Source organism: Otolemur garnettii, unplaced genomic scaffold (genome assembly GCF_000181295.1).
Source record: "Otolemur garnettii isolate 467f Iridium unplaced genomic scaffold, OtoGar3 scaffold00006, whole genome shotgun sequence".
Lineage (NCBI taxonomy): Eukaryota > Metazoa > Chordata > Mammalia > Primates > Galagidae > Otolemur > Otolemur garnettii.
In genome coordinates this window covers 44,169,577-44,195,141 of record NW_003852401.1, presented here as the reverse complement: position 1 = coordinate 44,195,141, position 25,565 = coordinate 44,169,577, and the positions used below count along the sequence as shown (strand labels likewise).

The window sequence follows — 25,565 nt, the reverse complement described above, 5'->3', positions numbered from 1 at the left end:
AAAAGGAATGTACTAGCTTGCATTCCCACCAAAAAAAAAAAAAAAAAAAGTTCTGTATCACAGTATTACTTTTATGTGTTTCAGTTTATATAGTTATAAAGTGATTTCACCTATATCATACATATTTCTTTCTTACAGAGGAAAAAACCCAACATTAAAGAAGTTAAGAGACTTGCATAGGTTTCTATAATCAAAAACTGGGAGTTTCAAGCCTTATATTCAACTTTTGAGCAATATATTTTTGCCATTAAATTATCACTGCCTTAAAATCATATGTGACATGTACTAGAGCAAAATATACAAATAGAAGGAAAAAGTAATTAGAAACCTATTTAATCCTATCCATAGAGGGATAACAAAGTCATTAACATCTATAACACAGAGTTGATTGAGAAACTCAAGAACACCCCCCTTATTCTATTATGCTGCCAACTAATAATTCACACAAAAATGCAAATGTTCAATTCCTTTTAAAACAAATGTTATCTAGACACTCAAGCTAATTATCATATTAGTGTTTTCTATCACACACGGATTCTAATACCACTCAGAACAATTCTGTGGGAAACAAGGGGCCACTTTGAATTATTTTACATAAGTGTGTAAGTGCAACAACCTATGTAAAATGAGAGAACTGTGAAAGTCCCTAGACAGGCATCTTCACAGTGGACTAAGCACAGAGAGCCCTACTTTGCCAACCACTCAGCAGCAGCCTTGTTGTCCGCAGCCTGATGCTTGCTGAGTGCGTCCGTAGGCTCCTCCCTCTTCAGCCTGGCATAAGGATGCTTTGGACAGTGGCGGTTTGCATGGGTGAATCTGCTTAGGCAGCCTTCAAAACAGGAAGAGAAACACTTGTTAGAGTCTGGACATCCAGCAAAGAGACATGGAAAATGTTCACTTTCACTGGCACTCCCCAAAAGTAAATTAGGATGGTAAGATTTAAAAGCTTTCTTTAAAAAGCCTACGTGGTAGCTCACATCTATAATCCTAGCACTCTGGGAGACAGAGGCAGGTGGATTGCCTGAGCTCACAAGTTCAAATTCACAGCCTGAGCCAGAGCAAGACCTCATCTCTAAAAACAGCCAGGCATGGCTTGGAGCCCACAGTTCAGTGGTTAGGGCACTGGCCACATACACTAGGGCTGGTGGGTTCGAACCCGGCCGCGACCTGCTAAACAACAACAACTGCAACAGTAACAACAACAACAACAACAAAGAATAGCTGGGTGTTGTGGCAGCCACCTGTAGTCCCAGCTACTTGGGAAGCTGAGGCAAGAGAATTGCTTGAGCCTAAGTGTTTGAGGTTGCTCTGAGCTATGACACCATGGCACTCTACGGGGGGGCAACAAAATGAGACTCTGTATCAAAAAAGAAAAAAAAGATTTAAAAGCCTTCTAAAATTTAGAGGAGAAAAAACCAAGCCTAAGCACAGTCTTATCAATGCTAGTGAGGGGAACCAGAAGGCAGTTATGTCACATCTTGGTCAGGGACATGTAGGTGTGTCCAACTCCACTGAAAAGTGTTTTACTAGCATGAATCATAAAATTGGTCAAAACCTCTGACCTGGAATTCCATTCTTGGAATCTATCATAAGGAAACATCGAAAAAGATGAACAAAGCTATACATGCAAAACACTCCCCTCAGCTTTGTCAGTAACAAAAAAATCTCAAAAGGTTTGGCTGTGTTGCCCAGGTTGGAGGACAATGGCCTCCAACAATCATAGCTCACTATAACCTTGAACTCCTGGGTTCAAGAAACCCTCCTGCTTCAGTCTCTTGAGTAGCTAGAACTACAGCCACATGCCACCATGCCAGTTTATGAATTTTAAAAATATTAAGTATTTGAAAATGTACATAAGAAAAACATCTTTAGAAACTGTGATAGGAAATTAAGAAAATCATTTAAGAAAAGATAATATGCTTACTTCAGTTTAAGACTTTAAAAGTTTAAAACCAGTATAAAAGTTTACTATAAAGGCTGTATTTTATAGAGATTTTTCTGATGTCTGCAACTGAGTATATTTAATAATATTAACTGCCCTCTAAAATTTTCTAGTATCTAGAAAGAATACTATATTAAAAAATAATTTCCAAGAAATTCACCATAGATCACAAGTAGCAAAGAAGTTTATGATGTTTTATAAATTTTATATCAAAAGTCTCCCCCACAAAAAAATTCAAGTAAAAGATAATTTAACTGTTAATTCACAACTAGTTATTCTATAAACTTAACTCCTAATACTGTACCATTTTCTGAACAAACAAAAGGTTTCTCTCCGGTGTGAAGACGCTGATGTGTCTTGAGCTGCCCACTTTGAACAAAGGCTTTTCCACAGTCCGGATAGTCACACAGATATGGTCTTTCACCTAAGTAGATAGATGTTATATTATGTCTGAGACAATAGGGCAAGAAAAGGAAGGGAGGAGGGAAGAGAACCAACCTCTATATAGGTCACAACTCTAAGCAATGAAACATGTCACAGCCCCTCTAGAGCAGCAGGTGGAATTGCTAATGGCAACGCAAGCAGCTGCACACTGGGGAGCACAGTATTTTCTTTAGGCTTTGAGCCTTTAGATACTCAGGCTCAAGTCCTTCAAGTTATCATCTTCAGCTTAACCCACACCTTTCACCCCCATACTTCAAAACACTACTCTTACTGATTCTTCGCAATGTCTCCTACCCCTGCTTTCCTACCACAGCCTCTCCTGGTCAGACTGGCAGCCCCTGCCCATATTAGAATGAACCCTCTGACAGGCTCCTAAGCTGGTCAATTTCTCTCCCCACCTCCCCATCAGAGCACCTGGCACATGAACTCTGCTTCTGTCTCCCCACCTCTCAAAACAAACAAAAATCCCAAATAGCCTATAAACCATACTCCTTAGACAACAAAACTTACCTGCTGACTTTTACATGGTCCCAATTATCGACACTATATACAAATCTTCCCAACCTTTTATGAGGTCTGGGTTGGAGGGCAGGGTTCTTCCCACCTGGGCTATTCCAGCCAGGAGCCCAACCTCTCCCACCCTGGCCATTCAGCCAGGAGCCTTTTTCATCTTGTTCTAATTCTTGACAGGCCTATTTCCTCTGCCCATTCATATCTTCTCAATCCTCTAGGCTCTCAGCAGAACTCTTCCTACCTCCCTTACCTCCAATGAATTGAACTTTGTATGTTAGAGTCCAATCTTGTTTACGTACCACTATAGTCTTCTACAAAGACTCATAATATCTTATGCTTCATTTAAATTCCTACAGACAATTCAGTGCTATGCCCCAAGTGCTCAAAAGGTTGTTCAATCATAATTAAGCTTATTATTTCTTGAAAAACATTCTTTAACAAACAATTATATACTGGCTTTTCCAGTATGACTCAAAGAACAATAATGGCTTTGAATGTTGAACATAAGGACATAGGGGGATTATTTAAAACAGCAAGAGAAAAGCTTTTACTATTAGAGCTTAACCATCCTTAGGGATCTTGAATTCAGTTCCCTGAATATAGCTTTATAAGCAGGGGTGTGGGGTATCAGGTGACACACAGTGGGTCAGGAGAAATCAGGACTGGGATTCAAAGATCTCTTCATTATGCCTCATGACCTTAAATCTTACCTACACTGGCAACAAGCACTCAACAGGCTATGAACCAGTTACTTGGTGGGTATTTCAAAATATTTAGATTGAAAAATATTTTTAAATTCCCAAAATCAGGATATTGAGACATTGTGAAGAATCAATAAGAGTAGTGTTTTAAAGTATGGGGGTGAGCAGTGTGGGATAAGCCGAAGACGATAACTTTAAGGACTTGAGCCTGAGTACCTAAAGGCTCAAAGCCTAAAGAAAATACTGTGCTGCCCAGTGTGTAACTGCTGGGTATCATCCAAGTGCTGCCATTAGCAATTCCACCTGCTGCTCTAGAGGGGCTGTGACATGTTTCATTGCTTAGAGCTGTGACCTATATAGAGGTTGATTCTCTTCCCTCCTCCCTTCCTTTTCTTGCTCTTATTTTCTCTTAGCTCATAAGGATTCAAAATTAAAATATTACCCCTTTGGGGGGATTTAACCAAAAAAACAAAACAAAACTATATTCTATCATATTAGTAAATTATATCTTTTCAAAAACAAAAAGTAAGAGAAAAATGGGAAAGAGGTCATTACCTAAATACACTGGGAAAAAATTGAGACTGAGGTTTAGGAGCCCAAGTTCTAAACCAGTATTGCCCATAAAAATATAATGTGAAATGCTTACAGAAGCCACATTAGAAAAAGTAAAAAAAAAAAAAAAAAAACCTGAAATTAATTTTAATAATATATTTAATTCAATTTATCTACAGTATTATCATTTCAGGCTCGGCACCCATAGCTCAGTGGTTACTGTGCCAGTCACATGCACTGAGGCTGGCCGGTTTGAACCCGGCCCAGGCCAGCTGAACAACAATGACAACGGCAGCAACAATAAAAAAAATAGCCAGGCGTTGTGGCGGGCACCTTGTAGTCCTAGCTACTTGGGAGGCTGAGGCAAGAAAATCACTTAAGCTTAAGAGGTGAAGGTTGCTGTGAGCTGTGATATCATGGCACTGTATTGACGGCATGGCACTGTATTGACAGCCACACAGTGACACTCTGTCTCAAAAAAATAAAAAAATAATAATAATAAAGATAAAATATTATCATTTCAATATGTAAATAGTCTTATGTGACATTCTGACTAAAAAAAATAATAAAAAAGATAAAATATTTTCATTTCAATAGTAAAAATTGTTAAGATACTATGAGATATTTTACACTTAAGATTTCCACCTCAGTTTGGATTACCCACATTGCAAGTGCTCAAGAGTGACATGTGCTAGTAGCTACTGTTCGGGGCAGCACAGCTCTCGACATAAGAGAATGAGAGATTCTGAGCCTGTGGTAATTGTTTTTTGGCAGCTCAGTGTCCTCATCTGTAAATTATTAGATGAATCATAGGGTCCCTTCCTCTCTAGCCATCTTAATAGGGAGAACAAGGGCCCTCTGTAAGTTATTTTATTTTTTGGTTCTCAATATGGGATATAAAATGCAAATATAATTTCTACATACACATAAAAACGTATAATAATCTTGAGATGGCTACTAACAGTACATTTAATTCTGAAAGAAATCATAGTACATTGTAGATTTAATGGTTGGGGCAAACATGCTGTGGCACCCTAAGGACTCCAGAAATTTTACTAAAAATTTGACAATTGCTATTTTAGTATTTTTAGCATTCATTTGTTACAAATGAATTGTAACAATTATACAGATAGCTTAAGAGCATATCAAGTAAATTCAGGTAGGTAGAGGGTACAACTAAATTTGGCAATAATACAACCATGACATCTAGACTAGTTACCATGATGACTTTGGAAGTCAGTGTTCATAAAACCACCACTGAGAGAAAAAAACTACAGTGCCTGTTTTTGACAATTTTGCAACAAATAGTGGTAACACAAGGAAACACAGGTAACTGAAAAATTAATTTATAGGCCCAAACATCAAATCAGCTGGCCTTTCCATTAAGAATTACTTCCAGTGGTCTCCAAAATTTGCTCAACTTACCTGTATGAGTCCGCTTGTGAGCCTGGAGTGATTTCTCCCGTGGAAACACCCTATTACAGATGTTACAACGTATTCTGCTGGACGAATGCTCTCCTTCATTTATTAAATCTCGAACAGTATCTGCTCTGGGTCTACCACGTCGGATTCCATCCTATTAACAATTTTTATAAACATTAATATAACTTCTTGGACTTTCCTTATTAAAGTAATATATCATGAAAGATAATTTTTAAAAATATTTATTCAGTGACATCAGCAAAAATGGCAGCATAGGTAGCTCCAACAGCCCACCCTTCCACAGATGACTGAAAAAATCTTGCAAAAACTATCAGAATCGCCTTTGTCATAATGCCAGAAAATAGAGATTTACAGCAACCCAGCAAACACTGAATCAAGAAAAAAGGCAACTTAAACAGTAGGAAAGCTTTACAGCATTTTACTTGCCCTTTGTCTTTCCCTTCCGCAGCAGCAGGCTGTATTCTCAGTCTGAGAACCTAGTTGCGAGTCCCTGATTCCAGAGTGGGAAGAGCAGACTTTACGCTGAAAGAATTACGTGTGTCTGTTTAGAGCCGGGGGTTATTTGAAGGACTGATGCAAAGCAAGCCATCTGTCTTTGCTGTGCCTAACTTGGAACTCGTTCAGGGCAGAAAAGTGGCAGCAAAGGGCAATGCAGAAAAACCTGAGGCAAATAACAACCTGCTGCTACTTGGGGCAAAAGATTTCAGGCAAGGCAAACAGACACACCAAAAGCCAAAGGAAAAAGGGAAGACGTTCCCTTGGGAAATTAGGGCACCAAAAGTACCCATATCTACTAAACATAGGAATTTAAAAAGCCATGCAACACTCAGGGAAGGAAGCATGCTCAGAAAAGATCTACAAAGACCTTCTGGCTGATCTTTAAGTTCAGCACAAGTAGGAAACGAAGGCTAAGTCAGGGTTTTAAACAACATGGTTAAGCACTGAAAGTGTGTCTCAACGAAGAACCATCTGCAAAGACAGGGAGAGAGCCCCTCTTTCTTTCTTTTTTCTTTTTTATAGGGGGGAAATGGGAGAGGAGCTGCAGGCATTCAAGGAAATCTCTCTCAAAACAATAGCTAAATACAAGCTAACAAAACAGAGAGACTCTAATACAATTTAGAAAAGTCACTAAACAACCACAACCCATAGCAAACAACAAAATCAAACTCTGAGGAAGAAGAAATTAATTTCCAGAGTAATCATATTATAATAGTTAAAAACATCCAGTTTTCAACAAAATATTACAAAGCATGCAAAGAAATAAAAAAGGTATAGTACATATACAGGAGAAATTAAGAAAAAGGGACCAAGAGGAAGAAGAGACATTGGACCTACTCGACAAAGACTCTACTATCTTCTTTTTTTTTTTTTAGAGACAGAGTCTCACTTTATTGCCCATAGAGTGCTGTGACATCACAGCTCACAGAAACCTCCAACTCCTGGGCTTAGGCAATTCTCTTGCCTCAACCTCCCAAGTAGCTGGGACTACAGGCACCCGCCACAAGGCCTGGCTTTTTTTTAGTTTGGCCAGGGCGGGGTTCAAACCCACCACCCTTGGTATATGGGGCCAGCACTCTAACCACTGAGCAACAGGTGCCACCCAGACTCTACTATCTTAAGTATGCTCAATGAGCTAATGGAAACCAGGAATAAAGAATACAAGTAAATTGGAAGAACATCTCAACAAACAGAATACCAATAAAGAGACAAATATTATAAAAAAGCACCAAGTAGATATTCAGGCCTAAAATGTATAATAAATAAAATGAAAAAAAAAATTCACTAAAGGGTTTCAATGGCAGATACAAACTAGCAGAAGAATGGGCAAACTTGAAGATAGGTCAGTTGAAATTATCCAGTCTGAAGAATAAAAAGAAAAAAAAAAAAGAGAAATGAAACAACATAAAGCACACCAACAAACATATAACTGGAGTCCCAGAAAAAAAGAGGGCAGAAAGAATGTTTGAAGAAATAATGGCTAAAAATTTCCCAAATTTAATAAGACACAAATCTAAACAACTGAGAAGCTCAATGAACTTTAAGAAGAATAAATACAAAGATAGATCCACACCAAGTCTTGTTATAAATAAAACTATCAAGAGATAAAAAGGATCTTGAAAGCTGCAAGAAAGAAGTGACTCATCACGTACAAGGAGTCCTCAATAAGATTAACATCTGGTCCCTCAGGAGAAACTATGGAAAGCAATGGGATGACATGTTTAAGGTGCTGAAAGAAAAAACTAATATGCAGGCTGGGTGTGGTAGTGCACACCTATAGTCCCAGCTACTTGGCAGGCTGAGCTGGGGGCAATCACTTGCCTCAGGAGTTCAAGGCAGCAAGGAGCTATGATCATGCCACTGCACTCCTGTATGGGCAACAGAGACCCCATTTCTTTAAAACAAAGAAACTAACAAAAATGACAATAGCAACAAAAAGAGTAAAGAAAAATATATATAATTCTATATCTAGCAAAACTACCTTTCAAAGATGAAGAAACTAAGACCTTCCCAGATAAATAAAAGTCTATAGGTGGTATATTTGCCCTACAATAAATGCTAATGGGATCATTATGCAAAAGTGAAAGAGTACGAGACAGTAATTCAGAGCTATATGAAGAAATAAAGAACACTGGTAAATGTAACTACACAGGTAATATAAACACCAGATTTTTTGGTTTTAACTCCTCTTCAAAAGACAAATGCCAATAAATAAAATAATAATAATTATAAATACATGTTAATTGAACCATGACATATAAAGACATACTTTGTTACAACATAAAGGGGCAAGGACAGAGATGTATAGGGGTAAAGTTTTCATAAATTATTGAAACTGAGGTGGTATTAATTCAAAGTAGGTTCTAAGTTCAAGAGGTTAATTGAAAATGTCAGGGTAACCCCTAAGAAGTTCTTTTAAAAAAAGGAAACAAGAAAAGAATGAATATGGTACACTACGAAAAAAATGACTTAAACACACACAAGGCATTAATGGAGAAACTGAGAAACAAAATAAGTATAAGACATAACAAGGCCAGGTGTGGTGGCTCACACCTGTAAATCCTAGCACTCTGGGAGGTGGGTGGATTGCTTGAGCTCAGGAATGAGAGACCAGCCTGAGCAAGAGCAAGACCCTCATCTCTAAAAATATCGGGGCTTTATGGTGGGTGCTTGTTGTCTCAACTACTCAGAAGGCTGAGGTAAGAGAATCACTTGAGCCCAAGAGTTTGAGATTGCTGTGAGCTATGACGCCGTATCACTCTACTGAGGGTGATAAAGTGAGACTCTGTCTCAAACAAACAAACAAATACCCTCCCTCCCAAAAAACAACAAAGATGTAGATAACAAACAACAAAATGGCAGAAATCCTTACCAGGAATTTAAATGTAAATAAGTTAAATTCTCCAATTAAAAGGCAGAAATTAATGGAATGGATTTTAAAACATCCAGCTAATGCTGTCTGTAGGATGCACTTTAAATATAAATAGAAAAAGATACAACAAAAACTCATGCATACATACAAGAGCCCCAAAAATACATGAACAAAAATTGGCAGAATTAAGCAAGAAATAGTTCAAAAATAGCTGGAGACTTCAATACCCCACAATCAATAATGGACAGGATGCTGAGGCAGAAGATTAACAAAGATTCTCCAGCATGGGCCATATGTTAGGTCACAAAGCAAATCTCATTATTTTCTCTCACCAGATAGAATGAAATTCTAAGTCAACAATAGAAGGGAAACAAGAACAAATATATGGAAATTAAACTCTTAAATAGTCAATGAGTCAAAGAAGAAATCACAAGGGAAAAGATAAAATACTTTGACACAAATAAAAACTAAAATGTGATATGCCAAAACTTAGAGGATATACCGTGTTTCCCCCAAAATAAGACACGGTCTTATATTTATTTTTTCTCAAGAAGACACACTAGGGCTTATTTTCAGCGGACTTTTTTTTTTTTTTTTTTTGCAGTTTTTGGCCAGCGCTGGGTTTGAACCTGCCATCTCGGGCATATGGGGCCAGCACTCTACTCCTTTGAGCCACAGGTACCACCCGGGAAGTCTTATTTTTATTAAGTATAATGCAGCAAACTACATTTATTCAAGTACAATTAAGTCATCTTCTTCTGGAACCTGACAGAGGAGCTGACCTTGTTGGTGGGGCTGGCGCTAGTGATGCGTGAACTCCTTTCCCCTAGCCGCTCACACATGCGCAATAAGATGCCTGCCACAGCGGTTACCACACGAGCACCCACCAAGTGCAAGGCTCCAAGAAAGGGGCTGTGGCAGATAAAAGATATTCCAGTCTTCCTTACTGCTCGCACGGAAATGCATGGCGTGGCTATGCAGATACACTGCATAGCTATGCCCATCACTAGGTCTTATTATCAGGGTAGGGCTTATATTTAACAAATGCATAGAAATCCTGCTAGGGCTTATTTGGGGGGTAGGTCTTATTTTTGGGAAAACATGGTATATCGTTCAAGGACTGGAAGACTTAAGATCGATAGATAGCAATACTACCCAAAGCAATCTTATAAATTCAATGCAATCTCTATTAAATATCAGTGGTCTTTTTTATAGAAATTTAAAAGGTGGCCCTCAAATTTACATGGAATTGCAAAAGGCTCCGAATAGCCAAAACAATCTTGAAAAAGAACAAAGCAGGAGGACTCACGCTTCCCAATTTTAAAACTTACTATTAAGCAGTGGCAATCGAGAGAGTATGATACTGGCATAAGGAAAGACATACAGACCAATGAAATGGAATTGAAAAAAGACATAGACCAGTGAAATAAAATTGAAAATACAGAAATAAATTCATACGTGTATGGCCAATTGATTTTCAGCAAGGGCCTCAAGAACATTCAATGCAGAAAGAAAGATTTCTTCAACAAGTGGTTCTGCAATAATAGGACTTCCACATATGAAAGAGTAAGGTTAGACCAACTAACTCAAAATGTGCCACAGACATAAATGTAAGAACTAAAACTATAAAGCTCTTGAAATATATAGGGATAAATTTCCATAACCTTGGATTTGGTAATGGATCCTTGGCTATGGCACGCAATGTATAAGCACAGAAGAATAGATAAATTGGACTGAATATTTGCAAACCATATATCTAATAAGGGTCTAGATCAAGAATATATAAAGAACTCTCACATCTAACAACAAAAAGACAAAACTCAACTAAAAAATAGGCAAAGGGGGTGGCACCTGTGGCTCAGTCGGTAGGGAACTGGCCCCATATACCAAGGGTGGTGGGTTCAAACCTGGCTCCAGCCAAACTGCAAGAAAAAATAGCCGGGTGTTGTGGCAGGTGTCTGTAGTCTCAGCTACTCAGGAGGCTGAGGCAAGAGCATCACCTAAGCCCAGGAGTTGGAGGTTGCTGTGAGCTGTGACACCACAGCACACTACCAAGGGCAACAGCGTGAGACTCTGTCTCAAATAATAATAATAATAATAATAAGCAAAGGACTTGAATAGACATTTCTCCAAAGCAGTTATACAAATAACCAGTCAGTGCATGAAAATATGTTCAATAACAATCATTAGGGAAATGCTAATCAAAATGACAATGAGATATTAAGATATTACTTTGCACCAACTAGGTTAAACTAAAAGTAAAAAGAAAGGAAATAGAAGATTCTTGTCAAGGATGTACAGAAATTAGAACTACCATATATTTAGGAATATAAAATGCTTCAGCCACTGTGAAAAAGTTTGATAGTTTTGTACAGTGTCATAGATATGCACGATATACCTACACAGTGGAATACCTACACATATACACAGGAATTATTCAGCCATAAAAATAACATGTGAAACAAGGTAGATAAACCTCAAAAACAGTATGCTAAGGAAGCCAGACATAGGCAACATGCTGTATGATTCCATTAAATTAAATATCCAGAATAAGTAAATCCATAAAGATGGAAAGTCAATTGATGGTTTCCAAGGACTTCTGAGTAAGGAGGAGAGAGGGGGCGGTCACTCTTAATGGATACAGGGTTTTCTTTAAGATAATGGAAATGTTTTGGGACTTGAACAACATTGTAAAAGTACTAAATGTCACTGAATTGTACAGTTTGGTTTCACTTCTATTAAAAAAAAAAACTAAGGAAATCTAAATATACTATGGACTTTGCTAATAATAACACATCAGTGTTAGTTCATTAATTGTAACAATGTATGTAATGTATAACAATGTATAACACTAATGTCAGATGTTAGCAACAGGGGAAACTGGATGTGTGGGCCATGTGAACTCTGTACTATCTTTGCAACTTTTGTACACATCCAAAACATAAAATAAACATTTATTTGAACAGAAAATTTATTTCCCAGGTAAGTTAGTTTTCACACATAAAAGTTACATGACAAAAAAATAAATAAATCACAAAAGGTTCATGTACAAACACATCCAAAATGAAGATGCTTTTATTGCTTTCAACATAAAAACCTAAGCCTTTTCAAAGCTTAAACATCAGCTCAAAACCTTAAAGGATAATAATAAGGTACAACAAAATTCTCTTTAAATTGTCACTTTGAAAGAAAAGCTCAATCCCTGCACGGATGAGTTATCTTCTAGGATAAATAACATTTAAAAATCCTATATTAAATCTATTTCTAATACATGTTAATGACTTGATTTCAATCTTATATACCATGAAAATTGAAATTGGTTGTCAATCACTTACTACTTTTCTTCATACTCCGAACTGTTAGAGAATATTTATTATAGTGCTTTTATTTTAAAAGTCTACAGAAAGTTTTCAAAAGATTTAATGAAGTCTGTATTGAGGCCTGGAGTTCTAGACCAGCTGGAACAAGACCAAGACCCTGTTTCTATAAAAAAAAAAATAGAAAAATTAGCTTGGTGAGGTATGGTGTGCCTGTAGTCTAGCTACTTGAAGCTAAGGTGGGAGGACTACCTAAACCCAAGAGTTTGAGGTTACAGTGAGTTAATATGATGCCACTACAATCCAGCCCAAGGAAGGAAGGAAAGAAAGAAAGAGAGAGAGAAAGAGAGAGAAAGAAAGGAAAGAAAAGAAAGGAAACAGGATCACAAGATCTTAAGGAGATATTTCACACCTACGTTCATTGCAGCATTAATCATAATAGCCAAAAGTGGTAGCAACCCAAATGTCCCTTGGCTAATGAAGAAATGTGGTATACATATATAATGGAGTATTATTCAGCCTTAAAGAAATGAAGATTCTGCCATATGGCATAACATGGATAAACCTTAAGGACATTATGCTAAGTAAAATAAGCAAGTCACAAAAAGACAAATTCTGCATAATAATTCAGGTTTGTCTGGAATTATATATATGAGGTATCAGAGACAGTCAAACTCTTAGGAAGTAAAATGGTGGTTGCTAGGGACTAGGGAAAGGGGGACTAGGTGAGTTCATGGGTATAGAGAGTTTGTTTTAGTTTTGTGAGATGAATAAATTCCAGAGACATGCTGCAAAACAGTATACATAGTTAACACTACTGTACACATAAAAATGGTTAGGGTGGTAAACGTTGTATTTACCAATATTTTAATTACAATTAAAAAAAATAGTGTGAGAAGGCAGTATGCAGATTATATAAGTGTAGACCCTCCTCACTGTGGGTCCAGGATTCAACCTGACCATATGATTTACCCTGGCCAATAAAATGAGAATGGAAATAGCATGTGTGACTTCAGAGCATAAGCTTTAAAAACCTCATGTGGTTCTATCATCTCTTTTCTTTCTGCCTTAAGACCCATCTGTCCCAGAAAAGGAGATATTCTTTCTGGGTCTTAGAATGAACAGAACGTGGAGCACATCTGTAGTCAACTCTCACAAGACATGTAACATGAGCTATACTGAAGCTGAGATTGGATTGCATTCTGTTAACATGCTTCTGCCTGAGGTAATTGATTCAGGCATGTTATTATCATAATATATATTGATAAAACAAAGAGTTCATCAATTCTTTAATACCAAGACTGCAGAAAGAGGTACATGATAAATGTCCTCTCCCAACCTTACTTAGTTCTTCAAGAATTTTTTATTTATAATGAAGCTAGGAGTCACAAAGGTCCTAACTGGACCTTGACTTACTTAGTGTTTAAGTTCAAATTAGCAAACCAACTTGTGGAAATTATTGGTGTTCATCAAATTCTTCCACCCTCTTTAATCCTGTAATTTTCACTAGTCATGTTTGGTTCAAGTCTCTCTTGCTAAAATTGTTAGCCCAGAGTCAACAGGGGGATCTAAAAAGGAGTTAAATCAGACAATCTATAGCCATCACTTATTGGCCTACAATAATTACATAAATTATTGTTAGTTATGGTCATATTTTGAATATTTCTTGTTTAAAATGCAAAATAAAAATAAAAGAATACTACATCTATAGTCAATAAAAATAGCAGGTGATTCTGTTAAGAAAGAAATGGGACATGACATCAGGTTAATTAACAACCTAGTCTTCTGTCATGAAAGGATTGTTTCCTTAACATTTTTAAATATGTAAAAATGTATTGTTGGCCATATTACAATTAGAAATCTCATTAGTTAAATAATATCAAAATTTTAATATTAACCATTACTATTAATAAGCATGTCTAATATTGGGGGGCACATAACAAGTTAATCATATAGTTGCCTCTCAGCAACTCTAAGACTTTATTTCCACCACAAGCAACACATTTATATGTTCCAAATAAGAAATGGATGGCTGAAAAATACATTGCAACATCCTGGCCATAAGTAAGAGTTCACTAAGTGTGTTCTTTTAGCTAAGAAAATAGAACGAGGTACACAATCATCTAATGCCCTAAATAAATGAATAAAAGAGCACCTTTTAACAATACAGAGTAAAATAAGTACTATGACTTAAAAAGGAACATTATCATTTTGGCCTTAATAAGAAGAAAACTGTTTCTAGATACCTTTGACAATTAGAGTGTTAACTCATCAGCAACCAAGTGCACCTGTAGCTGCCCTAAGGAATAAATAAATCATGTTGAGACTGATGATTTACAAGCAAAAACAATGCTGGAATGAAATTTGAGCAGGCAATTTTAGTAAATTATCAAAAACTTTTGCATACTTTAGTAAATGTTACTTTTAAAACAGACTCCCCTACTCCCAAAAGGCAGTTTAGTGATTTTGAAAATGTGTGATGTCTAAAAAAACCCTGAAAGTCCTTGACACATTTTCATGCAAGTAAAATTCAAAAGGTCAAAAACACAAGCTAGAAGAAAAATAAAGATAGATCTCAGAAGGAGACATACGTGTTTTTTTCTTTATTAAATCATGACTGTGTATATTATTACATTTATGGGGTACAATGTGCTGAATTGATATATGGCATACATGTCTTGATGAAAAAGTATAATTGATCCCATTTCCCTTTTTGCATTGAGATGTAAACCCAAACTTCTTATGACGTGAATATCTGCTTCCTATGCCTACTTCCCCCCTTGACCTGTCTTTGTAACTTCCCAACTCTTAATGAAAATTTATTTATTGAATTGTGTATGATCTTATATAAAGTATCTCAACTGTGGCCAGGTGCAGTGGCTCTCACCTGTAATCCTAGCATCCTGGGAGGTCAAAACAGGCAGAGTGCTTGAGCTCAGGAGTTCAAGACCAGTCTGAGCAAAGCAAAAGCCCATCTCTACTTAAAAAAAAGAAAAAAGAAAAATGAGCTGAGTATTGTTGTGGGTGCCTGTAGTTCCAGCTACTCCGGGAAGCTGAGGCAAAAGGATCACTTGAACCCAAGAGTTTCAGGTTGCTTTTGAGCTATGATGATGCCACAGCACTCAACCCAGGGTGAGAGTGTGACTGTGTCTCAAAAACAAACAAAAAAAAAAAGCATCTCAATTGAGATAGTCTATAAATAGTATATATTTCTTAAGTTTACTTAATTGGATTAATATTTAAGAAACAAAAATAAACTTTTAAATACAATTTACATATGACACAGAAGCAACATGGTGTAGGGTTTAATGTTGCAGATATGCACCCCTTGCTCAAGACATGGCAGTTCACCTCAATGTGCTCCTTCAGGAGATGGAACAGACAGCCAGTCTCCCTTATGTTTTTACTCTAAACAAAAGCAATTGTATGTTTTCCTCAACCTTCACACTAAACTGTAATCTTAAATGGTAGCTTCCTAATGTTATTTGACTTGTTTGTATATGTGTTAAATTCTTACTGAATGTTGGAAAGTATATAAGGTAATCAGTAAAGTTTAGCTGGGCCGCCGACCAGAGCAAGTCCCGGTCTCCCTTAAATCATCATTCCGTCTGCAGTGCTTTCCCCTGCGTCTCCGATCAGAAGCTCCAAAGAACACAACATCAGTTTAAGAACAAGGATTCTGGAAGTTTCCAAACAGGTTTGCCCCTTAACATATGATCTTAAACTTTACTTGGGGACTCTCTTCTCTAATTTCTCCTTCCTCATCAGCTAAATAGGATTAAATGAATTAAAGAATTAACAAATGCTCAACAGAGCTTGGCAGTTTGACACTAATATTATGAAGTACTTACTCTGTGCAGATAGTGACTGGTGGCTACTATTGTTAACATAACGTTCGGTTTAACATGGTGGTGATCAGAAATGATTATGTACAAGACTAAGTGCATTCTAGATGTTTGAAGTGTTCAGGAGGAGGATAGGCAGCTGGCAGGCCCTGAAGGGTAAAACATATGTAAGAAGCCAGACCCCGCTGGTCCTACAGTGGAGAAGTAACCTCATGAATGCAGTCTAAGTACAGTAGAGGGCACAAGAGCACAAGGTGGGGAGGCCTAGAACATCCAATGACAAAGGGAAGTCAGGCCTGCTCTCTTCTCTCCCAGAATTCTATAACCCAGATGTTAATGTATAATGATACACCAATAATGCTAAGTAATCTTATGACATGGGGTCAAAATAAGTTGACAGATGATTTGGGTTCTCCCTACAGGCAGGGGAAGTAATGTTGGGCAGGAAGAAACAAGAAAAGAGCAAAAGAAAGCTGACACAGGGCATGCAGAACGCAGATATTAACATCTCCCCTGGGAGCAGTGGCAACAAATAGATAGTAAGTGAACACAAAAGTTCCCAAATCCACAGCTGTGGGTGTCTCAAGTAGATTTGGAGGGCAGGGGCAGTGAGCATATTATTAGCACCGGCTATGCTACAAACTTGTCTGCCATCTTCCCCCCAAATGAGCAGACTTACTTAGCATAATTCAGTCTTGATGTACAAGGAGATAAAGAACCACAAGTTCTGGGGGTTTGGGGGGTGTTCCCACTGAATGGGCACAATGTAGGGGTGTTTGGGACACCTTTTGGGTGCAGGACATAACTACAAAGATGACTCTACCTAACAAATTCAAATATTGTTACTTGGTTGTTTGTACCCTCAAATTAACCTGAAATTTAAGGGAAAAAAAGAACCAAAAGTTCTTCAGGGAAGGAAAACCAAGTAAAATGGGCTGGGACTTCCTACCTTTAGGCCAGTGTATGATCATAAATCAAACTAGGTATCTTCCTTTATAAAGGTGTATTCCAGATCTTTCTCCTTTAAGATGGGGAAGTTAAATGAATGAATACTCGGGGTTATAGTTAGATTGCTTAGTCAATAAAAGGACAAGTTCAAATCACTTTATCAAATAGTTCAGGAAAGTTATACAAAAAACCATGTAAAAAGGAAAAAAGGAGAAATATTAAACACTATTTTCACTTTTCCATGTTCTTCAAACTTCTGGTATTTTTTACCTCTCAAAGAATGGACAGCATGGAAATAAATCTCCAACCCACACACTGTGTTAGCAACTTTTATAAAAGGTTTGTATGAAGATAAGTCTGTTTCAAGCCCAAAGAACATAGATTTCATTTGTCTATGACAATCTCCTTAGGTAATTCAAAATTAAATTAGGTTGCAATTAAGAATAAAATCATAAATGCAATATCTTATACAAGTATTTGCACATGTATGTCTTACGCCTTTATGTTGATGTACTGTATGATTTAGTTTTTTTTATTAAACCCTATAAATTATAAATATGTTAACAGAAAAATATCTATGGCACTTATCCATCTTACTAGGAGCTACCTAGAGTCAGACAAAAGCGACTGTCCCCTTCATAATACTCAGCAATACTATGAACGTTTCTGTTGGTTCGCTCAAATTTTTACTGAGGTGCAGTTTCCAGAGTTGAAGTGTATCAAAACATATCGTTTTATAACTTTATAGTTCTTTAATAACAATGCCATTAATCAACAACGTTTATCAATTTCCTCAAGGCCTAATTTGGAATTTCAACCTCCTTGCTACTTACTGTTGATAAAATAACCAAACTTGTTTCAATTTATAAAGACACTATTTGCCAACACAGATGCACTTATCCACTAGGCGATTTGCTTGTTATACTGTTAGCAAATTGCTTGTCTTTGTCTTACGTAGCCACTTAACAAATGGAACCTGGACATTATCCTTATATTAGCACCATTCATTACACAAATAGTATTGAGTACCTTTATTGAGCATTTACAGAGTATTCGGTATTAAATAGTACACCGGACTGAAACAGCCCCAGACCTCCACGAGCTTACAGTCTACAGAATTAGGTATAGACTATATATCTAAACACACGCACTCCAAACATATGCAGCAGGATTAAGAGCAGCAAAAACTCGACCACAGTCCCAGGCCTCTCACTACCTAGCTGTGCCCTCTTGGGGAAGTCACTTCGCCAATTGCTAAGCCTCAGCTGCCAGATCTGTAGCACAATGTAAATTTGAACCAGGTGGTCACATTCTTGCCAGCTCTAAGCAGTCTGAGACTGCAAGCCATTTTAGCGTCTCATTTCACTGTGTGCTCTTAGCACTCTGCAAGTAATATGCTGGAGAAACGAAAGGCAGCGAGGGCCCAACTTCCGCTAGGGAAGACACCCTGAAGTTCCTTCTCGATCTAAGGCTATCTCTGCAGGACATCTCTAGCAGGGCTCGGGCGATCTGTGTGATGGAGCAGAAGCTGTGCTCCCTTCTCGGACTCAGTGGGAACACTCAAATCCCCCAGTCCCCTCCCTCCCTCTCCGACCAGAGGACGCAGCGGTCAACCGAGCGGATTGCAATAGCGGTAGACCTGACCTCCCAAGATGCCTTAGCCCGCGATCCCGCCCACTACACCTGCAGTTTGGGTACCTCCGGACCCTCTCACTGCCCGACCGGTCACGTGGGCGCGCCTCCCCCCCCGCCCCCCGCGGGAGCCGGTTTTTGGCGCGCGGCAGTGACGTCAGCATCCTGTCAGCCACCGCCCCCGCCGCAGCCTGGGAGACCTCGCGTTTTAAACTCGGCCCCGCCCCGCCCGCTGTGTCCCCAGATGCTGCCGGCTGCCTGGCCGCGCCGTTAACGGGCCTCCGGCTGCCCCGCGCCCCGCCCGCCCGCCCCGCTCACCTTGAGGTGGCCGCTGTCTGGGCTGCTCGCTTCCTCCTCGTCCTCACCTCCCGAGGCGGCGGCGGCCGAGGCGGCAGGCGGGGGCGCGCCGCGGACCCGGAGCCCCGAATGCTCGGCGACGGCTGCGGGCAGGGCGGCCGAGGCGGTGCCCCCCGCAGCCCCGGGGCTGAGCGTCACGTTGTGGGCGTTCTCGCCCCAGCGCCACGGGTACACCATGAAGTCGCTGAAGCCGGGGCTGGTGGGGATGAGTGGCGGCGGCGGCTCCGGCTCCCCTCCGCCGCCGCACGTGGGCTTAATCGGGGTCGTCCTGATGACCGACACCAGCACCCGCTTCGGGGAGTCGTGGCAGAAGATGACCGGCGGCGGCTGCGGCGGGTTGTCCGCCATCGGCGCCTCCACGCCCCGGATCATCGCCCGGTCCTGATCCGCAGTTCCAGCAGTCCCTGGCCGCACTCTCTGAGCGCGGGTCTGACCCCTGGCTCGCCCGCCCGCGCTGCTCAGTGTCGCCAGCTCAGTCCCGCCGGCTCATGGCAGGCGGACGTTTCCCCGGAATCCTGCGCAGCGGCCACCAAAGGAGTTGAGCGGCGCGGCCGACACCTGGCAGGCAGGGCCGGACCCCAGCCCCGGGTCAAGCCCGCACTCCGCTTTGTATTCCCCAACGCAGGCTGCAGCTGGTGGTCTAGCCTTTACGGTGACAGGAAAACAGGACGCGCGGTGGTGCCGAGCCCCCGAAAATAACAACCTGCTACGGCGGTCCCTGCTCTGGCTTTTCCCGCGTTACATTTCGCGCCTGGGCGGAACCAATCACCGCAAGGCCTCTGCCCGCTGGCCGCATCGGCGAATGACAGATTGCACGAGCCAATGACCAGGCTTGGACTTCTTTCTGGCCCGGAGGGGCGGTACCGGTTCCGCGCGCGGGTCCTCTCTGCCATGCCATTGGCCGTCTCGCTTATTTTTTTCCTGCCTCGAGAGCCAACTGGGTTCGAAACTCTGGAGGAGCGCGCGACGCCGGCACTCGCCCAGACACACCCGCCCGGGGCCCCGCCCGCGTCCTGCGGTCGGCACGGTTGCCCGGGCAGAGGAGCAAGGGGGCGTTCAGGGGAGGGCGACTAGAGAGTTGATGATTGGAAAGACTTCGCGGAGCGGGCAGGGCCGAGGGGCAGTTGTTGGTCCGCGGAGGCGCGAGTCGCGCTCGGCTCCTCCCCGCCCGCGGCTGTTGGGCTGCGGTTCCCGCGCGCAGTGAATTTAAAGGGCTGTGGGGCCCGCCACCCGAAGTTCTTTATGGCACAAGTTTCTAGTAGTCACCAGAGATACCAGGTTTCTTAATCGAGTTCCGCCTCTACACTCCCCTGACTCCCCTTACGCTGAATGCTGGGCTCAGTCCGGGCCAGTGTTCCCCTGGGCCTCGGTATCCCCGTCAGTGTTAAGTGGGGTTATTAAAGATGTGGTCTTGAAAATCCTCACGTGTCGCGGAGGACACACCTGGACCAATGACCCAAAGTCGCCTCGAGGACGCCCCAACCCCACTCCAGCGACTCCGGTCAGTGAAGCGACTCCTCTCCCCCTCAGGCCCGGCTAGTACCCGGGCCGCGCCTTCGTCCCGGCATCAGGATGCGCACGGAGCCACCGCGCTCTGTGCCAGCCCGCGCGTGCCCAGGGCACTCCGCACCGCACTGGAAGGATCTTGGATGATCCGCAAGTCGGAAGCAGCAAGCCACAGAGGATGGGGCAAAATGGAATGCAAGGCCCAACTTCCTATTCACTAGAATGTGGAAGAAGGGACAGTGTTTTGTTCTTGTATTCCTGGGGTCCACGCTGACTCACGGTAGGGGCTCAATAAATATTTGCTGAATGAATGAATATCCAGTAGTTAGGGGTTAGAATTAGTAATTAGAACACGCCAGTGCAGTAATAATAGTTTAGCTGAATAGGCTCTGTCATGCACACACTTCATCTCACACATAAATACACAACTGTCCTTTAACCACAATTGTTTAAAAGTAAAAAAAGCAAAGTCTTTGAATACTGATATGAACAATTGCCAAGATACAGTTTCAGTTAAAAAAAAAAAAGGCAAAACAGGCAGTAGTGTGATTTCATTTATACAAAATTTAAAAAATGAGGGAAGTAGATATGTACTTACTTTCAGATATACAAAGTATCTCCGGCAAGATACAAGAAACTGATGTAACAGTTGACTTCATGGAGGGAAATTATGTAGCTGGGGTACAGAAGTGAAAAGATTTCAATATATACAACATGTAACTCTTTGTATCTTTTGGACTGGGAATGAGGGGGAAGTTTTCAAGAAATAAAATGGTATAAAGCCTCCATTTCCTGGAGGGCTACTATAATAGCGTATTTCTACTGATATGCTTCACTTACACTCTACTCTCAACAGTTCTGTGAGGTAGACATTATTATTCCCATTTTACAAATGAGCAAACTTAAGGTTTGCCAAAGGTCACTTAAATAAGTCCTTTGTGGTCTAAAAACTGCCTGTAGATTATCTCTTTTAACGTCTGCAGAGCGAAAGAAAGAAAAGGTTGAAAAGCAGGACTCACACTTCTCTAAGTCCCATTTCTCATTTTCCAAAACGTTTAGGGTTTAAAGGCAAAGCCAATTTGGTATTTCAATAAATAGCTGATCTAGAAAGTTCTACCTCCCCGTAATTTAGTAAATGCTCATTTTGTTTTTATAATTTAATATCAGGCGGTGCCTGTAGCCCAGTGGATAGGGCACCGGCCACATACACCGAGGCTGGTGGGTTCAAACCCGGACGGGCCAGCTACAACAATAATGGCAACTGCAACAACAACAACGGACATTGTGGCTGGCGTCCAGCTACTTTGGAGGCTGAGGCAAGAGAATGGCTAAAGCCCAAGAGTTTGAGGTTGCTGTGTTGCCATGGCATTCAATCCAGGGCTACAGCTTGAGGCTTTATCTCAAAAATAAATAAAAATAAAATACATATATATATATATAATTTAATATATTCTTCTGAATAAGTTGTAAGTTCTGAGTAAGAGAGTGATAAATCTAAAAAAAGTTTTATGTCCATCATGGACACTCAAATTAAGGATTGAGCAAGATCCAGCAGATTAAGCACCAACCCATGGTTACTGTTTAACATTCATAAAATGCTCCAGAGTGCAAGATGAATCATCCAGAGCACAGGATGCTGACTTTCTGCTTCTAAAAATTACTCTTCATCAACAGTAACCTGGCAACTCCACTCAATCTCTGTCAGAAGAGAATGAGAGACATGCCTGGAATGTGTGAACTGGGCAGAGGTGAGGTACAAGGTCATTGTTTGTTTGGCTCTGTTTTCATACACTGAGGAACCTGTCTGAAGCGCCTGGATCTATTCCTGATGTTTGTGTTCTGTCCCTAATAATAATTAACAGGTCATTGTATATACTGACCCTGAAGAATACTAAAATCCATCTCAGGATACTAATAATAGTCTTTCTGACTGTTAAAAATCTAGGCCCTTAAAGATATATATTTAAACTCTCTTTTTAAAACATATCTTAAAGTTTTAAGATAAAATCTGAGTAAAACAAAGCAATATTTTATTTTCACTTTGAACACAGAATATCAATAAGCATTTGAAGCTGCTTGATTGCTACAAAAGTTTTTATCCCAGTTTGTGTGGGATACTGAACATAATCCTTTTTTTTTTTTTTTTTTTTTTGAGACAGAGCCTCAAGCTGAGCCCCTGGGTAGAGTGCCATGGCTTCACTGCTCACAGCAACTTCCAACTCCTGGGCTCAAGCGAGTCTCCTGCCTCAGCCTCCCAAGTAGCTGGGACCACAGGCGCCCACCACAATGCCCGGCTATTTTTTGGTTGCAGCCATTATTGTTGTTTGGCAGGGCCGGCTGGATTTGAACCTGCCAGCTCAGGTGTATGTGGCTGGCGCCTTAGCCGCTTGAGCCACAGGCGCCGAGCCCATAATCCTTTTAAATGATTTGCATCACAGCTAAAAATGCAGGTAAAACAGCTTTACAAATGGATGTTGCTGAAAATAGAATGAAATACCTGATCACTTGTGGGGATTAAAGGAGATATTGTACATTCTCCTAAACAATTTTCTCAATGCAATCCAGAAACAGGTTCAATACAGTTTGGCAATAAACTAAAACTTGAGTCAATCAAAGAATTCTCTTACAAAGATAGAAATCCAGGGCAAAGTGGTTTTCCATAATCTTCTAATTGGATTTCTAACCTTAACAGCAGACCAGCTACATTTTTCATCCAAAAGTTTCTTTTCCAAAATGATGTCCCAGAACTTTGCCCTTGAGAGTTTCATCAAGGCAAGAGAATAGGGAAGCTAGGCCTGGTTTCCTTGCTCCCAGCTACTTGGGAGGCTGGGGCAGGAGGATCAGATGGTTGAGCCCAAGAGGTTGAGGTTGTAGTGAGCCAGTGAGCTGTGATTGTACCATTTCACTGCAGCCTGGGCAACAGAGGGAGACCCTCTCTCTCAAAAAAAAAAAAAAAAAAAAAGGAAAGAGAGAGAATAGGGAAACATATTTAGGATCCTATTTGCCACATCTACTGGACAAATGCCAGGATATCTCATAATGAACAATGATGGTTTTGCTACTTTTCCTAGATATAATAGCTCTTTGAATTTCAAATAGGAGATCTCAGGTTGCAAGTAAATCTATCTGACCATTTAGACAACAAAGAATTGTTATAAGGAAATGGTTGTCTGAAGAATTTCATGGGCTCCAGAATCACTACTGGAACCCGGAACCAGTCATCAGAACACTCTGGGGAAACATGAATGGTTTCTGGTGTTAGTTTCTTTCTTTATATAAATGTGCTTCACTCTTTTATCTCTGTAGACAAGCTTTTTTTTTCTTCTCCATGTGCATGACTAAGCTATACCAAAGGCTTAGCCCCTATGATATTTATAGTGTATTTGATATATTCATATTACCAGGAGAAACAGACTGGCATTTGCAAATCTCAATTTCAAATTGCTAAAAGAATTTGATTGGCCTGCCTTGGGTCAGGTGGTCCAATCAGCAAACACAATGCAATAGTAAAAATGTAGTCCCCTGGAGTGTTTATGATTTGAAGGACAGTTCTCAGAGGAGAGAGAGCTGGCTTATGCACAGCTCTGAAAATGTAAAAGGTGCCTCTCATTAAGTTATGTGTTTTCCACTTAATAAATTATGAATGTGCATTATATGTCATAAGTATTTTTTCTCGGTGATTTAAATGACATCATTGTATCAGTTGCATGGGTGCACATGACTTACTGACCTATCTCTTATTATTGAAATTGCAGTTTTTAGTTTCCTGTTTGTTTTAGTTTGCTGTATGGCCATCCATAAAGTTAAAAATTTGCATGAATCTGTGATCATTTTCTCAGATTTATTTCTCTGAGTGAAATTGATAGGTTAAAAAAAGTGAAACTTTTAACTCTTTTAATATGTATTAGAATATTATTTGATGTTACTTATTTAATTTGATAATCCCTGAACTCAACGTACTTACTTCTTGTGTCTTTTTATTTATTTTTTATTTTCTTAAGACAAGAGTCTTACTTTGTCACCCTCAGTAGAGTACTATGGTGTCACAGCTCACAGCAACCTGAAACTCTCGGGCATCGCCTGTCTCTTTTACATCTTCTCCACCAGCTTTCAAATTGCAGAACACATTGTAGGAGCTAAATTAACATTTGTTTATTGACTGACTAACTTTTTAAGTAAACGTGTGTGATGTGGTTGGGAAAACATCAGACTGAAATATATGAAATTTGTCAAACGCACAAACAGAATGAAAATGGTGATTATTTAGATGGCTAATAAGTTGAAATTTGACTCTTAGAAAAAGGACAGATCCTAAAACATTTGTAGTTTTTGTACTTACCCAATTCATTCGGTTAGTCAGAGAGAATAAAGTACCTGGTGTGGTGTTTTGAGTCATTATCACTCTGAAATATATTAGGAAGCTTCATACTCCTCCTTTCTACATCCAAAGTGACCCTGGGCCACTTGTTGGCTACCCAAATATCTATTCTCCCCCTTTTGTTCAAAATAGAATCTCTGTGTTACTGGTGCATCATTATGCCTAGATTAAATTCTGCATCTACCAGCCTCACTTGAATGTATATATTGTTATGATCAGTGAGGTATCAGCTGACTTTTTTTTTTTTTTGCAGTTTTTGGCTGGGGCTGGGTTTGAACCCACCACCTCTGGCATATGGGGCCAGTGCCCTACTCCTTTGAGCCATGGGTGCCACCCTCAGCTGACATTTTTAAGTTGAATTTCAGGAAACCTCTTTAAAAGATAGGCCCTTTAGTCTTTTAACCCTTCATCCCCCTTCCAACCAGAAATGTTACTATGATGGCTAGAGATCTAGCAGCCATTTTCAAAGACAGAAGAAATCTGAATCCATGAGGCCTTGATAGAACTGGGCTTAGAATGCCTAGTTCTGAATGTCTTTTATGTGAAATAGAAATAAACTTTGGTCTTATGTGAGCCACTCTTATTTCTGGAATATATTATTAATAGCCAAAAGCCAT

The 25,565-nt window shown here is 40.0% G+C and overlaps 1 protein-coding gene across 1 annotated transcript in view; it reads right to left on the bottom strand.

Annotated features, from left to right (window-relative positions):
* Positions 1-19,797, bottom strand: part of ZNF367 (zinc finger protein 367) — a 27,767-nt gene extending 7,970 nt beyond the window's left edge. The window contains exons 1-4 of the mRNA XM_003782994.2: positions 19,026-19,797; positions 5,578-5,728; positions 2,247-2,366; positions 691-829 (exon numbers count right to left, since the gene is read on the bottom strand). Of these exons, the coding sequence (XP_003783042.1) occupies positions 691-829; positions 2,247-2,366; positions 5,578-5,728; positions 19,026-19,436 (821 nt within the window). The 5' untranslated portion in view covers positions 19,437-19,797. The remainder of the gene's footprint in view (positions 1-690; positions 830-2,246; positions 2,367-5,577; positions 5,729-19,025) is intronic.
* Positions 19,798-25,565: the final 5,768 nt, after the last annotated feature.